This window comes from Protopterus annectens, chromosome 2.part0 (assembly GCF_019279795.1).
Source record: "Protopterus annectens isolate FY-2018-M chromosome 2.part0, PAN1.0, whole genome shotgun sequence".
Lineage (NCBI taxonomy): Eukaryota > Metazoa > Chordata > Ceratodontiformes > Protopteridae > Protopterus > Protopterus annectens.
The window spans coordinates 915272302-915286578 of NC_056728.1; the positions used below are offsets into that span (position 1 = coordinate 915272302).

Below are 14277 nucleotides of genomic sequence, written 5' to 3' on the forward strand. Positions count from 1 at the left end.
AAAACTCCATTGCCAATCATAAGCGGATAGGTGATCCGCTGTGGCGACCCCTAACCGGGAAAAGCCCAAAGAAGAAGAAGAAGAAGAAGACTAGATTCCTTGCTTCCTTTGACAAACTGCACAAAACTCTGGACAGTTTTCTGCTTGATTGCTTAAAATGTGTGTTAATGAATATTTTAACCTGTGTCAGACAAAACTTTTCTTCCCATTTGTTTTACTGATGGATATGCTAATTTGGTTCATATGCTTTACCAGTACTAGTACTGATTTCCACTCTGGCTCTTTATTTTCAGCTTGTATGTTCCTGTGTAACAATTTTCATTTATTGTACCGCTAGCTCAGTGCCACACAGAACAAACAGCAATGAAGTCAGATTAACCAAATAAGAATTAGGAATGATATACTATACCTTGTTATTGCTGGAGCGGGTACTCCATCTTCACAAATCTATATTTTAATAAAAGACAGACTTTATATTAGAACTGATGAAGCACAGTTATAAAACATACGACTAGCAATACTATGAGCAGTAATACAAATACATTGTTAAATAAGCAATCAACTACTGCTACTGACCTGGTCTTCATCACTTTCATCAGTTTCACTAAGCTGAAGGTCATCTTCTAGCATTCTATGATTAAAAAAATTAAATAAAATAATAACAATATGCCTTCTGTTGTAACAGCACTTAAAACAGAAATATCTCTTCATTTAAGCACCATTAAAATAAAACATTTTAGAAAAGGAAATTGTGATTTTTGAATGTAATTCCTAAGAAAACACTTAACTTTTCACAGCACTTTACTTCAGCAAACAGCGTAATCACTGTCATTAATAAAGATGCATAAAGGTGTTTAGGAATACAACCGATGCACCTTAACCACTAATATTGCAGGTGAACATTTAATTGCACTACTTTGTGTTTTACTTTTGTGAGGGGGGATTAGCATTTTCCTCAACCCCTTGTGTACCATCATAAAGCAGTGCTGATGAGGACTGATGGGACTCTAGCCTTCCCTTACAATACATAACAGAAAATAAGACACAGGATGTTACATTAACTACTGCAAAAATCACCAAAAAATTAAGTACTACCAGGAGCTGCACAGAATAAAACTAATCACAACAGGTATCCACAGATTAAGTGCTTTCAACCTTTCTAGAAGGCCTTCCTCAGGTTCTGATGAATTCCTCAGATTCTATAAAGCTCTTGGTGGCAATTCATTTTTTTGGTGATTTTTGCAGTTTTTGTTTCACCTTGGAGGTTGGTTTATAGTGTTTTGTGCTGTTACATCAACTACACTCACTCATTATACTATGTTATCACCCAGAAAACAAGATGAAATAGTGTAAATACGTTATGCATACAGCATACTTAAAATTAATATAGTTATCTAACTGTGGCAGCGAGTGCAACCAAATGATTATTTTCTATGGCATTAAGTAACTTGACTGTGGAACAGATAACAGATTTTGACAGCAGATAGTGACTGCATGGCCATGCTAGTTTACCCATTTTCCTAGCTATTAAGGAAGCAAAATCTCGTACTTGACAAATTGTTTTTCCCAAACATTTATTTATTTAACATTTGTTTATAAGAATTACATTATCTTTGTTCAGTACATTCTTTTTACAGCTTACTATTATTTATACTCCTTGTCTGACTTCCTTCCCTCATTTCTCCGGCTCACAACTTCTGGCTGTGCCTTGCTGTGTCTAATTATGGCGGCTGCCTAAAAGCAATTACTAGAAAATGGAACTCAAAATCTAAACCAACTGTACTAAAAGTAGTAAATATAGTAAAGGAGATAAAACAACTGGAAAAGTGATCTTTAGAAAAGGGTAGGGGCAAATTACATACTAAAAATGGGAATTGTGGGAACAATACATGCTGAACAATGCTTGGAGGAGGAATGAGGTTTAAAAGAAGGCAGCATCTGAATGAGCTATGTAATGATTGACTGATAATGACTGGATAGATTATAAGTGATGTATAATGTTTGCAACTAAAAATATGTCAATATGGTTTGTTTTCTTTTAGATAAATGAATGATTGCCTATGTTATAAGTGATCTTTTAATAAGTGTGTGTAACAAGATGTTTCTTATTAAAAACTTGTGGTCACAGTTTAAGCTGTACAATCATCCTGATTCTCATTATGCTGAACACATCATGCCAAATAAAGCATAAATCATGGGACAACCCACTAATGTTACCTCAAAGACTTCCACTTTAAACAAATATGAATTTATGGCCTTCAGTATGTGTTTCTTTTTTCATTACTCCAAATTGTTTGGGTTTTTAATGCCATGGCAGCAGTAAATTTAGTGTTGCATCATAGATCATAGGTCATAGATTAATACTAGCCTAACTGCCCTTGCTGGCCATTTTAGGCCAAGCCAAATACCCCAAGTGAGAATCAAACCTTACACCTTGCGTTTCTAAGGTAAACACCTTAACCATTATACCAACCTCTCATATAAATAGATGACAAATTAGTACTCGGCTAACTGCTCTTGTGAGCCATTTTAAACCTAGCCAATTAACCCATGTGAGAATCATATCCTGCACCTTTTATCTATAAGGCCAATATCTTAACCATTATGTCAACCTCCTTCAGTCTTTTGAAGTTTGCCTAGCATGCATGCTGCAAGTTAGCACATGATGCACCCAGAACTGACTCCTACAGCAGTTCATAAGGAGTTATATGTGCTGGCAGCATATTAAGCATTAAAGTATGCTTATTTTTTTTTAATCCTGCTGCTCCAACTACTATAAGACCTATTTGGTGCCTTTTCCTTTTTTTTTTTTTTTGGTACTCACTTGGAAACTATTAACTAGCTTAAGATAATTATGTTTTTATCATATCCACTATCTTCTTCCATCCAGACTAGAAAACACTAAGCTTCTCTAACATGTTTGTCTGTGAGTTCTGGTGAGCAGTGTGCACCACTTTTGTTGCCCTGCACTGAACTGGCCCAGTCAGGCCACAATGACTAGACCAGGCTGCAGCAATTATGTATATAATGAGGAAACACTTCATATCTTTAGATGCTTCACCCTTTTCCTGTGCATCCCAGTATCCCCATAGCATTTTTGTTGTTTGGAGATAATGTAATGTATCAAAGGCCCATCTATGGTCCCCTTGTACGTCTGTTGCTGCTACTACTCCAATCCAGCTTTAGTTTCTCAGATGCATTATTTAATATTCTTGCATTTTATTTGCTTTTCAGATTTCGGAACCTTCCTTCAGGCTTACATTGCCTTTCTCCATCCTTTCATGGCTTTCAGTCCTACAGCCTCAGGCTCTTTAAACTTCCAGCAGATTATATTATAAAGCCCACTGCACACATCTTCAAGTACTCTTTAGCATGCATATATATATATATATATATATATATATATATATATATATATATATATATATATATATCTATTCTTCCACATGGAGAGTCAGGAAGCACTGTTAACTGCCCCTTGTTCAAGGTTATTCTTTACACATATTAAATAACATTTCAGACTCAATGACCTGGCATACCAAACAGTTTGAACAGCTTGGTGCAAGAGTGTCTCAACAGACAGGGCCAGTTAAATTATACCTAAAACGGCTTCCAATGAAAGAGGTCACCACAACCAACATGGACCATGGCTGGTTCATTTGTGCCATCTTCCTAGTTCTAGCCATTCCCCTCCAAAGAGTGCACTTTTACACCTACCCCTACAGTGAACTACAGCAAGCTCTCTTTGCCAAAAACGCATTTCACTGGTGTAACACCTGCATAGATGACAGAATATTCAGGTTCAATGATTCCCAGTAGCCCATTACCTTCCTACACAATCCTTTAATCTTTTCCAAGGCGCAGACCAATTACTCTTATTACTTACCATCTTTACTAATGCCTACCTTCTGTCAAAACTAACTTCAAATCTTTACTACATGCCAATGATTTTGCATAACTTTAACTTCTATGCAATTACGCAAACAAATTCAAGATGGCCTTCCATACATAAACTGTTCTGAGAACAGACATAAGCAGGGCTACTCATCAAACTAAAGGGTTCCTATCAGCATTTCGAATTTTGAAAACGCCAAATTTAATTTCATCGAATGGAAATGTTCGAAATCTCAGAACAGCGAACTGATGGAACATCGATTTCTTTCCCAGGGAAAGAAATTGGTGTGCTGTCATTGGAGTTTGCTATTTCCTCCACTGTGGTGCGGTCTCAGAGTTGGTATATTTAAGTAGGAGGGGTGTGGGGGGTGCAGCCCCCCACATTGGGAGGTGTGGCAGGCAAAGCCCCCCACTTCTGCCAGTGTTTAAAGTATTACATTTTTTTTTTTTTTTTGCACGGAATACCAATTTCTTTCCCTGGGAAAGAAATCGATGTTCCATCAATTTGCTCTTTTGAGATTTAGAACATTTGAGTCCGATGAAATTGCATTCGGGGTTTTCAGCATTCGATATGCTGATAAAGACCCAAACTAATATGTGCTATATGAACCCACTAAAATAATGCAAGCAACCTTTTACCTCTTTCTTGCCATTGCAGATGACAAATGGGAATACACCTCCTTGCATTCGCAATCGTGTCATTTATTTGAGTTCATATAATTTAATATTAATGACGATTTTTAGATCATTTTATTTTAATTTAAACTTATCTGGTCTAAACACACAGAGCTGCATCACTGCTGAATGCTGCTAGCAATGCACATGTTATTGGCTGGCTCACTGGTTTCCAGTCTGACCCACTTTTCTCCCTACTTTCCCTTCATTTTTACTCCTATTTATTAATAGAAAGTAGCACTTAATCTTACCCAGTTCAACTCTCCAAAAGTCACAATGTCCTAAGTATTAATATAAACCCAACTACATAATTAGTCTTACACAGTACATTGAAGCCTGTTCTTAAGTGACCACATCTTGTACAACTTTCATACTTAACTACATTGTCCAATCCTTAACAAAACCAAAAAATAAAATAATAATAGCCCAATCCCTAAGATGAAATGCTAAACCAAGTTTCCATCAGCTTGAGCTGGTGGCATCTTGGGTGGATGCAAAATATTCCACAACGGCACCTATTGAAAAGAGTAGGGACGCTTTATTGATTATTTTAACTTATATACATTATTTCTATTATTTACACAGTATACATTTACAATTTATACTTGTGTGTGTAATACAAAACAATCCCATATATTTTAATAATTTCTCCACCCTTTTTTCCACAGTCAAAAACATACTTTCTTTAAAATCTCAGAAAATATCCATTTCCATTTAAACTTCACTTCATTAAATCTTTCATTCCATACTGTCCTTAGAATATATATTTTTCAATTTTCTTAACCTCTTTTCCTTCTTTATTACCATAATACCCATATTCATTTGCAAATCTTTTACCTTATTGAAACTTTTCAAAATTTTGTTTTCACATATTTTTCCCATAAATTCTCTATTCTAGAACATTTTAAAATGCATGTTCTGCTGTTTCAACCTCTGCATAGTAATTACACACTCCTGTATTCTTTTATAGGGCATATTAGCTTTAACAGGTCATTTACCTATAATCGGTCTCCACAAAAAAATCTTTACATTCATATATTTTCTAACACCACACATATATTAATAGCATCTCTTTTTTTTCATTCTCCTTCAATATTCAATTTCCATAAAAGAATTTTGTTTTGACATTCTTTTATATCTTCATTTACATACATTTCCTATCTTTTCCCTAGGTTTATCCTTTCCCAAAAAGCTTTATATTTAACAGTCAATATATGTTCTATTACATTCCTAGTCTCTTTTTTAAATCATACCAAACCTCTACATAAATTCAAAGAAGCTGCAAGAACAACTGGATTAATTAGCCTTAGACCCCTTCCTCTTCCTTAACACACAAAATCAATCTTCTAACTGGATTTAGCCTTGATCCTCATATTAAGGAGAATACAGTGCACATTATCTCTTTTTCATACTTGGACAGGATCGAATACGTACTTGTTAAATAAGCCCATTTGTCTAAAAGAATCAAATTTATTAAGTATACCTTTTTACGTGACAGTTTATACGATTTCCAAAACACACATCTTTCAATTTCTGCAAGATTTTCTCCCATTGTTTTTCTCTATGCTCACCCGATCCAAATGTTATTCCCAATACAACTTCATCATTAAACTGAATACCTTCCTTCTTTCCCTTAAATCCAAACCCTTTACTTTTGTTTCTATTTATACATAAACCAAGCATTTTTAAATAGCTATTTATCTTTCTAAATCCTTCTGCCATCCATTACTTATTCTTAGCAACTACAACTATATCTGCATCATCTTATCTTATAACTTGCAATATTTAACACTCTATTAATTTTATTGATAACCACATTCATGACCAATACAAATAAAATGCTACTTTGCAGAACATCCTTGCCTTATCTTACACACTATTACTATTCCTTCACTTAACCATCCATTTAAAATTACTCTCACATTATTCTCACATTATTCTCCTCATATATTTATTTAATTATCTTACTCACATCGCCTACCATAACTTTAGTTTCCATTTTTTTTTTATTTTTAATGTCACCTATCACTTCTTTCATTGTCCATAATAAATCTTGACTTCCTTTCCTTTTCTTATCAAAGATTGTATATTCAAGCAATTTGTCTACTTTATTTGCTAATGTCTTACCTATTCTTCTCATAAAAAAATTATAATCTGTATTATTCAACACTATTGGTCTTCAATTTGTTATATCTTCTTTTCTCCTTTTTCCATATACATTTCATAAGCCTAGTACATATTTCTTTTTCTAACACTCATATCTGTAACCATTCCTTCAACACCCCCATAAAATATACTTTCTGCAATTCTTCCGTATTATTTATTATACATGTGATATTCAATACCATCCATTCCCATAGCTTTCTCCAAGCTAATTTCTTCTAAACTTCCTTCCACTCTTCTATACTTAGTTTCTCCAAACTCTCATCATCCTCCTTACTCTGTTTTCTAACTCTCCATTTTTGTCTTTCTTTTCTCTCTTTCTTTACAGAAATATCCTATATATGCTTCCTTATCACCTCAAATATTTTATCTTGTGCAGTCATTCTTTCTCCTTCATTATTTTCCAATTTTATTATACTCCTATTCTCTTTTACTAATTTATTCAAATATGGAGCCACCCCTTCATTTTCCCCTTGTAACAAATATCTTTGTTTATATTAACATATTCTATATCTTCTCCTGATTTAATTCATATATATTTTCTTTTCCTTTTCATAAAAAGTTGTTTTATTTATTAGCATTTCTCTAAATATTTCCTGAGTTCATATTTTAATTTCTCTGTCCTTCTCTTCCTAGCCTGAGAGTCCAAAGTAATTATATATTTTCCTTAAAACTTATCCACCAAATTGTCCAGTTTTCATAAAAAAAATATCATATCTATATGATCTTTGCATACTTTATTAATCTCCTTCATGTCATCTAAATCTTTAATGCCTTTACTAATTCTTACATAGCCTTTCTTCTTTTGTACTACTAATCATATAGCTAAATGATCCCAGAAACCTGTTACTTTTATTCCTTTTTGCACAATTTTCAAACTATCAGATATTAGAAAATAGTCAGTTTCCTTTATTTCATTTATTTTATACATCCAATGTATGTTGTCCCATATATATATATATATATATATATATATATATATATATATATATATATATATATACATATATATATATATATATATATATATATATATATATATATATATATATATATATATATATATATATATATATATATATATATATATATATATATATATATATATATATATATATATATATATATATATATATATATATATATATATATATATATATATATATATATATACTTATAGGTCTACCTGAATTAACCAAAACTGCAAATGACTGACAGCGAGATAACCTACACCGGAAGATCGACAATAGAGAACACCAACAGTTGAGAATCCCGACGCTGAGAACACAGACATGTTAAGGTAAGTGTGCAATAGGGACGGACATTAGGGTCAGGGTGTGGGAGTAAGGTAAGTGTGTGTTAGTGATGGACGTTAGGGTAGGGTGCGGGTAAGGTAAGTGTGAGATAGTGACGGACGTTAGGGTTAAGGTTAGTGCATATATAGTTGTGTATGTAAGGTTTAGCGTAGGTTTGTAAGTTTTTTGGTGTGCTTGTGTTGTGTGTTTGTTTTTCGGGAAAGTTATTTGTTTTGTTAATTGTCGGGATTGTGGTTTCTCGGGCATGTGAAGTTTCATGTTTTTGAACTTTCGGTTTTGTCGTGTCGGTGTTTTGGCATGTCGGTGTTATCAGGCAGACCCATATATATATATATATATATATATATATATATATATATATACATAGACTTCCACTTTTCATTATGTCATATACATTCCTAACATCACTTCCTTTTATTTTTCTTAAATCACAGTTAAAATCTCCTACCAATATTATGCTCATATTAACTCCTACGTAATCTAGAATTTTTTTAAGTATCTCTCTTTCCTTTTTTGTAACATATACATATAGTGCAATAATTCTGTACACACATTTTCCACCTTAAATCTATCAGTTATTCTTCCCAATTATACCATCATAATGTCTAAAACATCTATATTTTCCTGACATAACACACCTGTTTCTGAGCCTGAATCTTTTCACATACTCCAAATAATTCCACCCCATAACACTTCAGTTTGTAACCTTTCCTCCTCAGTTAATACTCTTGTATCTACTAATACAATTATATGCATATTAAGTGCTGCATACCATTCCAATATGCCTATTTGTCTTTTAACATTCTTTATACAATTAACTAATAAACTATTAATTATTGCTGAAATCTTCAGCCTCCTTTTAGAAAAAAATATTACCCCTTCCACTTCTATCCTTTACCTTTTTATTTTCTTTAATAATTACACTTTTAAATTTCCTATTTCTTTCCGTCAGCCTTTTCCCTATAGAATTTTTCCCCTCTTTACTTATCAGTTTCCATAAGCCTCTTCACTCATATCTTACACCACTTGTTTCATTTATTTGATTTATCAATATTACTTCTTTATTACTTTCTTGTCTAGTAATTTGTCCATATTCCTTTTCTACATTTCTTTGTATATTGCATACAGATTCCTGTGTTTGTTCTTGTTCTATAGTTTTGTATTTTCTTCACAATCCACCCATACATGCCCAGTTTGCCCATATTTCTTGCATATCATATGACATTTCTTGGCTTCATGCCTTGACTTACCACAAATACATTTTTGTTTATCACAGTTACTAATTACAAGATTATCCTTTCCACAAAACAAAAAAAAAAAAAAAACATTTTGGCTGTCCTCTATATCTAGTAAAATCTCTATTACCATCTACATTTATCACATTTGGAGTATGTATAACATTTTCATTTTTTTTATTTTCAAAATTACCCCACATTCCAAACCCCCAACCCACAAACCTCTATCATCATATGAGAAATAAAAACAAACCAAGTAAAAAGGATAAAACCAGCTCCTTGTACATAAGTCATAAATACAAGCAAAACAAATGAGGCTATAAACACAGCAGGATAAAAGCAAACAAAATGTAATGGAGTATGAGGGCTTTCATGCTGCTTCCACGCTTCTTCTGATACAAATCAATTAAAACAATCCTACATCATTTTTAAAAAACATTAAGGACCAATCAACTAAGTAAAGCCATAGTCACGTGATATCTTGTCACATGACTTTTCAACTCAAATACTTACATAGTAAACTTATGTGTTTCAAAATTCTATCTAAACATAAGGGTCATAAGGAGATTACTAGGCTAACGGCTTAACAGCCCTTACAAGCCTAGCCAATATAACCTGATATTACCCAATATATGATTCCCAGGGGCAAGTGGGTGGCATAGATTTATGCCTATGCATTGAATATCTTAACAGAGTGCCCCTGCCCTTAAGAAACACAGGTCATCTTGTCTTACAGCCCTATACAGCAAGACACACAGCCTGCTCTTAATGTGTGCCCTTCCAATATATTCACTGGTGTGAAAAGCACACACAGGTCACCAAAAGACAGGAGGTGCATTCTTCTAAGCTGTGATTTCCTACTGTCTGATATTTCATTACTAGTACAGACTATTACATTATTACATTTTCTCTCCTCCCTAGAACACACGGGTATATATCCATGTATATATATATATATATATATATATATATATATATATATATATATATATATATATATATATATATATATATATACATACACACACACACACACACACACGTACACAACAGTGTCTACCTGCCTACCACCCAAATTCTCCACCAAACCACTGCACTGCATCAGTACCAGATGCACACTCTACCATGTTGTATTATGTTTACATATATGACCATTCCCACCGGCTGTAAACTACTGAACATGATCAGCCCTGTAGAAATGTACAGTGTTCTGAACATGTTCGATATGCAGTATAATGTCAACAGAAACATACGTCATAAGTACTGCTATAGGCCCAGTTCAATTCATAGACTGGGCACTTAATGCCACGTACCACATGGAATTTGCCTTGAATCCTGTAAGCATGGCAGACCTCATTTATGTATTCCCATATATATTTTTTCCAACATTTAATAATGAACAGTGATCCACAGTTGGGAACCTAACTCAGAGTAAGCTATTACTGACAGATCAAATCAGAAGGCATCACAGTCAGAATTTAACTTTACATAACCTAACACGGTAACTTTCTCAGGCTTCATCTGAAGATAACTACTTACCAGCTCACCATAACAAACACTTCAGAGAAGTCTGACTGATGAAACATGCAGGAAGTTCAACTGACTGATGACGTCATTTTATGGCACAGTCTGTAGCAGCATGGACTAAAATCATCAAGTGTGTCAATGACAAGATGCCATCACTATCAATACTGCTGATTACATATATATGCAAGCGAATTTTCTCCTCAGAGAGAATTCCTGTCAAAGTGTGGTTGAACATTTGTGAAATACAGAACTGAGGAGAAGAGGAGGATCATCATGACCTTCACTCTGAACATTCTTGGAAACCACTCCCAAATGTCCTCAGTCTAATTAGAGAACTCCATTAACTGCATGACTACTGAGAACACACTGAAGATCTTCAGCTGCTCTAAGTTCTTATTTAACTATCCTCTCTGCTGTGGGACCAACCCTATGACCAGATTACACTAGCACCTCCCTGACAGCTGAACATTTTGGGTTTCATAAACACAGGACTTGTGGTCTACCCTACAGGTCAATGCACAAAATACACTGAGGCATAGTCCTTGGGGAGTCTTCTAAAACTTAAGGCAAGAGACCTGTGATCTGACAATGTGTCGTCACAGTGCTATCATCTAAAAATATCTTAAATGAGATGTTCTAACTGCACTACTTGTTAAGCACATGGAATACACTCTCAAAAGCCCTGCTAAACAGACATACAACACTGTCAGATTAGAGGCAGACATTTATTAAATGGTCATTCCTCTGACAGAGAATGCTTTACTTAGGCCAGAAGGGTCAGGGTCAGCATAAAGATCAAAGACAATTATGCAATATAATAACCACAGTCAAGGCTTCTATTCAGTGAGATGTCATCAGAATTAGTGACAGACTCATGGCAATCAAACTCCAGTGTAATGATAAGGCAGTATTCATAACCGCTGCCTACATCCTACAGCAGGATTGTGACAGTCCCTCTGTCTAGCCAATCAGTACAGGTCCTTTTCTCCCTCCTTAGTGTCCAACCTTTCATACAACTCTTCATGCACCTTATCTTTAGCTTTCACCACCACTCTCTCTTTGCCATGCACCTCATCCATCTCCTTATACTCTTATCTACTTTTTTCATCTCTCTGACAATCCCACTTCTTTTTCACCAACCTATTTCTCTGTATACTCTCCTGTACTTCCTCATTCCACTACAAGGTCTCCTTGTCCTCTTTCCACATAAACACAGTAAATTCTCAACTAAATCCAAATTATTTCACTGCATTAGTGTACTTAAGACATCTCCAAGGCCTTTAATAATGCATCTCACAAATGTCTACTATACAGATGTGCAGAAATACCATGAGTAATGCTACCCTCTCCTGGTTTACCAGCTACTTAATGGACCATTGTGAGGCAGCCATTTCGAAAGATACTTTTTTCACATTTATCTCCAGTGACATCAGGGTTCTCCAAGGATTCATCATAGGATCCCTTATTGTTCAATATATTCATCAATAATATGTATAGAATAGCCAATAACACCATCATTCAATATGCTGATGATTATGCCTTAATACACTCAGCAACATCAATCTCTGAATTTGAAATTACAACTCAAGGCATCCATTAATCAACTTGAAGAATGTCTTGATGACTTCCAACTTTAACCAAATCCATCCCCACAAAAAACAATGTTCTTCAAACCCTCTACTGATAATAAAACACCCCACATAACAGGTAATGTCTGAAACAACTTCTCAGAGTCATTAAGAGCTAAGGTATAATTTGACTATAACATTAATTATGCCATCTGTAGAAATAACTAAAACCTAGTTTCCTTGTACAAAATGAAACATCATCTTACCTCACAAGCACATATATTCAGTACCTAATCTCTGCTACTACCTAAGCCACGCACTGCTCACACACTAACATTAAAAATACTGCTAAACAAATTGGAAAACTTGCAAAGCTTGCCAGTAATGTTCCTAACAAATCCCACCATTGCGTTGCTCTTTTACAATCCAGCTGGCTTGAGTTAAAACAACATACTACACACGCCCAACAAAAGTCCTGCTCTTTCCAACATGCTTTCAAAGTACTTACCAACCAGGCAATTAAGATTAATTCCTACAGGCTACACATAACACTCACTACAGAATCAAAAAAATGTCTTCGGTTACTCCCTTTCCTTATCACTTGCATTCAAACTAGGGAACTCTATTCCATCTGAAATACAGGGGAAGCTAACTTATACCAATATCAACATAAATTAAAAGTCCAACCCCACTACTTTAATTATTTATTTATTTTTTATTTTACATTTAATTACCAGGCAAGTGTCTGGCTAGGCTGGAAGTCCATTTTCAGTGAAGACCAGGGGAGAAAAGCTCCATTCTAAAAGCAAACGTTTTTACAGTTATATAGAGTTATACAGAAAAATGCAATATAACAATAGCTTAAAAACAATAGCATAAAAAATAAGACAGTGGTAACAAAAACATCTAGCTGGGAATTGAAAGAACAATAAATGCATCATAAACACAGTATTGAAACAAAGCACAATCTACATTGGAGCAACATTAGGTGAGAGAATACATAAGAGTAAGACACAGGATCAACAGACTGCCAAATTAATAGGCATGTAATACTGCTGACACATCATATGGCAGGCACAATGATATAGGATCCCTAGTCAGGGTTGGGGCAAGGACAGAGCCAGTTTTTGGAAAAATGTTCTCTGAGGCTTTGCTTGAATTTAGAGGTGGTGTTAAGATTGAGGATGTGCTGAGGTAATAGGTTCCAAGACTTAGATACTTTGCTGGAGTACAGCGAGTCTCTGAAACTATTTAAAGTTTGGTTACTTTTAGCAGAAGTTTGTCAGAGGACCACAGGTCTCTGAGGTTAGTGTTAGCTTGGACTAATTCTTTTAAGTCTGGGCAGTTATTTTGTTTGGTTAAAATTGTATGGGCAAAATTGAGTTGGTTGAGTTGAAGTAGATTGGGTAGCTCAATCCAGTTGAGTGTTTTTTTTTTTTTTTGAGCTAGGCAGTGGTGATCGCTATAGGGAATGTTGGCAGCAAATTTGGTTATTTTATTAATACATGACTCTAGGAGATTTAGATCAGTCCCACGCAAGTTGGTGAAGATTTGTAAAGAGTAGAGAAGGGTGGTGAAAATAAATGACCTGGCAGTAGCTAGTCTGGAGGTGTTGGTAAGATAGGGTTTAGCTCTACAGAGTTAACCTAATTTTATATGGACTTTTTTTTACAATCATTGCTATGTGTTTGTCAAGTTTTAGTTGATTGTCGATTATGATGCCAAGGAGTTTGGTATGTTCTACTGGTTTGATAGCAGTTTGGTTGGAAGATTTTTATAAATAGTTTTCCTTTTGGTCAAGACAGAGATTTGTTTTCTTGGGTTAAGGTTAAGTTTGTTTTCAGTAAATATTTTTGTGTTCTTTCCTAAAGTTTAAGGATGGTGGGAGCAGAGCAGATG

General features: G+C 34.4%; 1 protein-coding gene across 1 annotated transcript in view; it reads right to left on the bottom strand.

The window, feature by feature from the left end:
• LOC122792791 (AF4/FMR2 family member 1-like) overlaps nucleotides 1–14277 on the bottom strand; it is a 1648712-nt gene that overhangs the window by 1161300 nt on the left and 473135 nt on the right. The window contains exons 5-6 of the mRNA XM_044060361.1: nucleotides 577–631; nucleotides 410–447 (exon numbers count right to left, since the gene is read on the bottom strand). Of these exons, the coding sequence (XP_043916296.1) occupies nucleotides 410–447; nucleotides 577–631 (93 nt within the window). The remainder of the gene's footprint in view (nucleotides 1–409; nucleotides 448–576; nucleotides 632–14277) is intronic.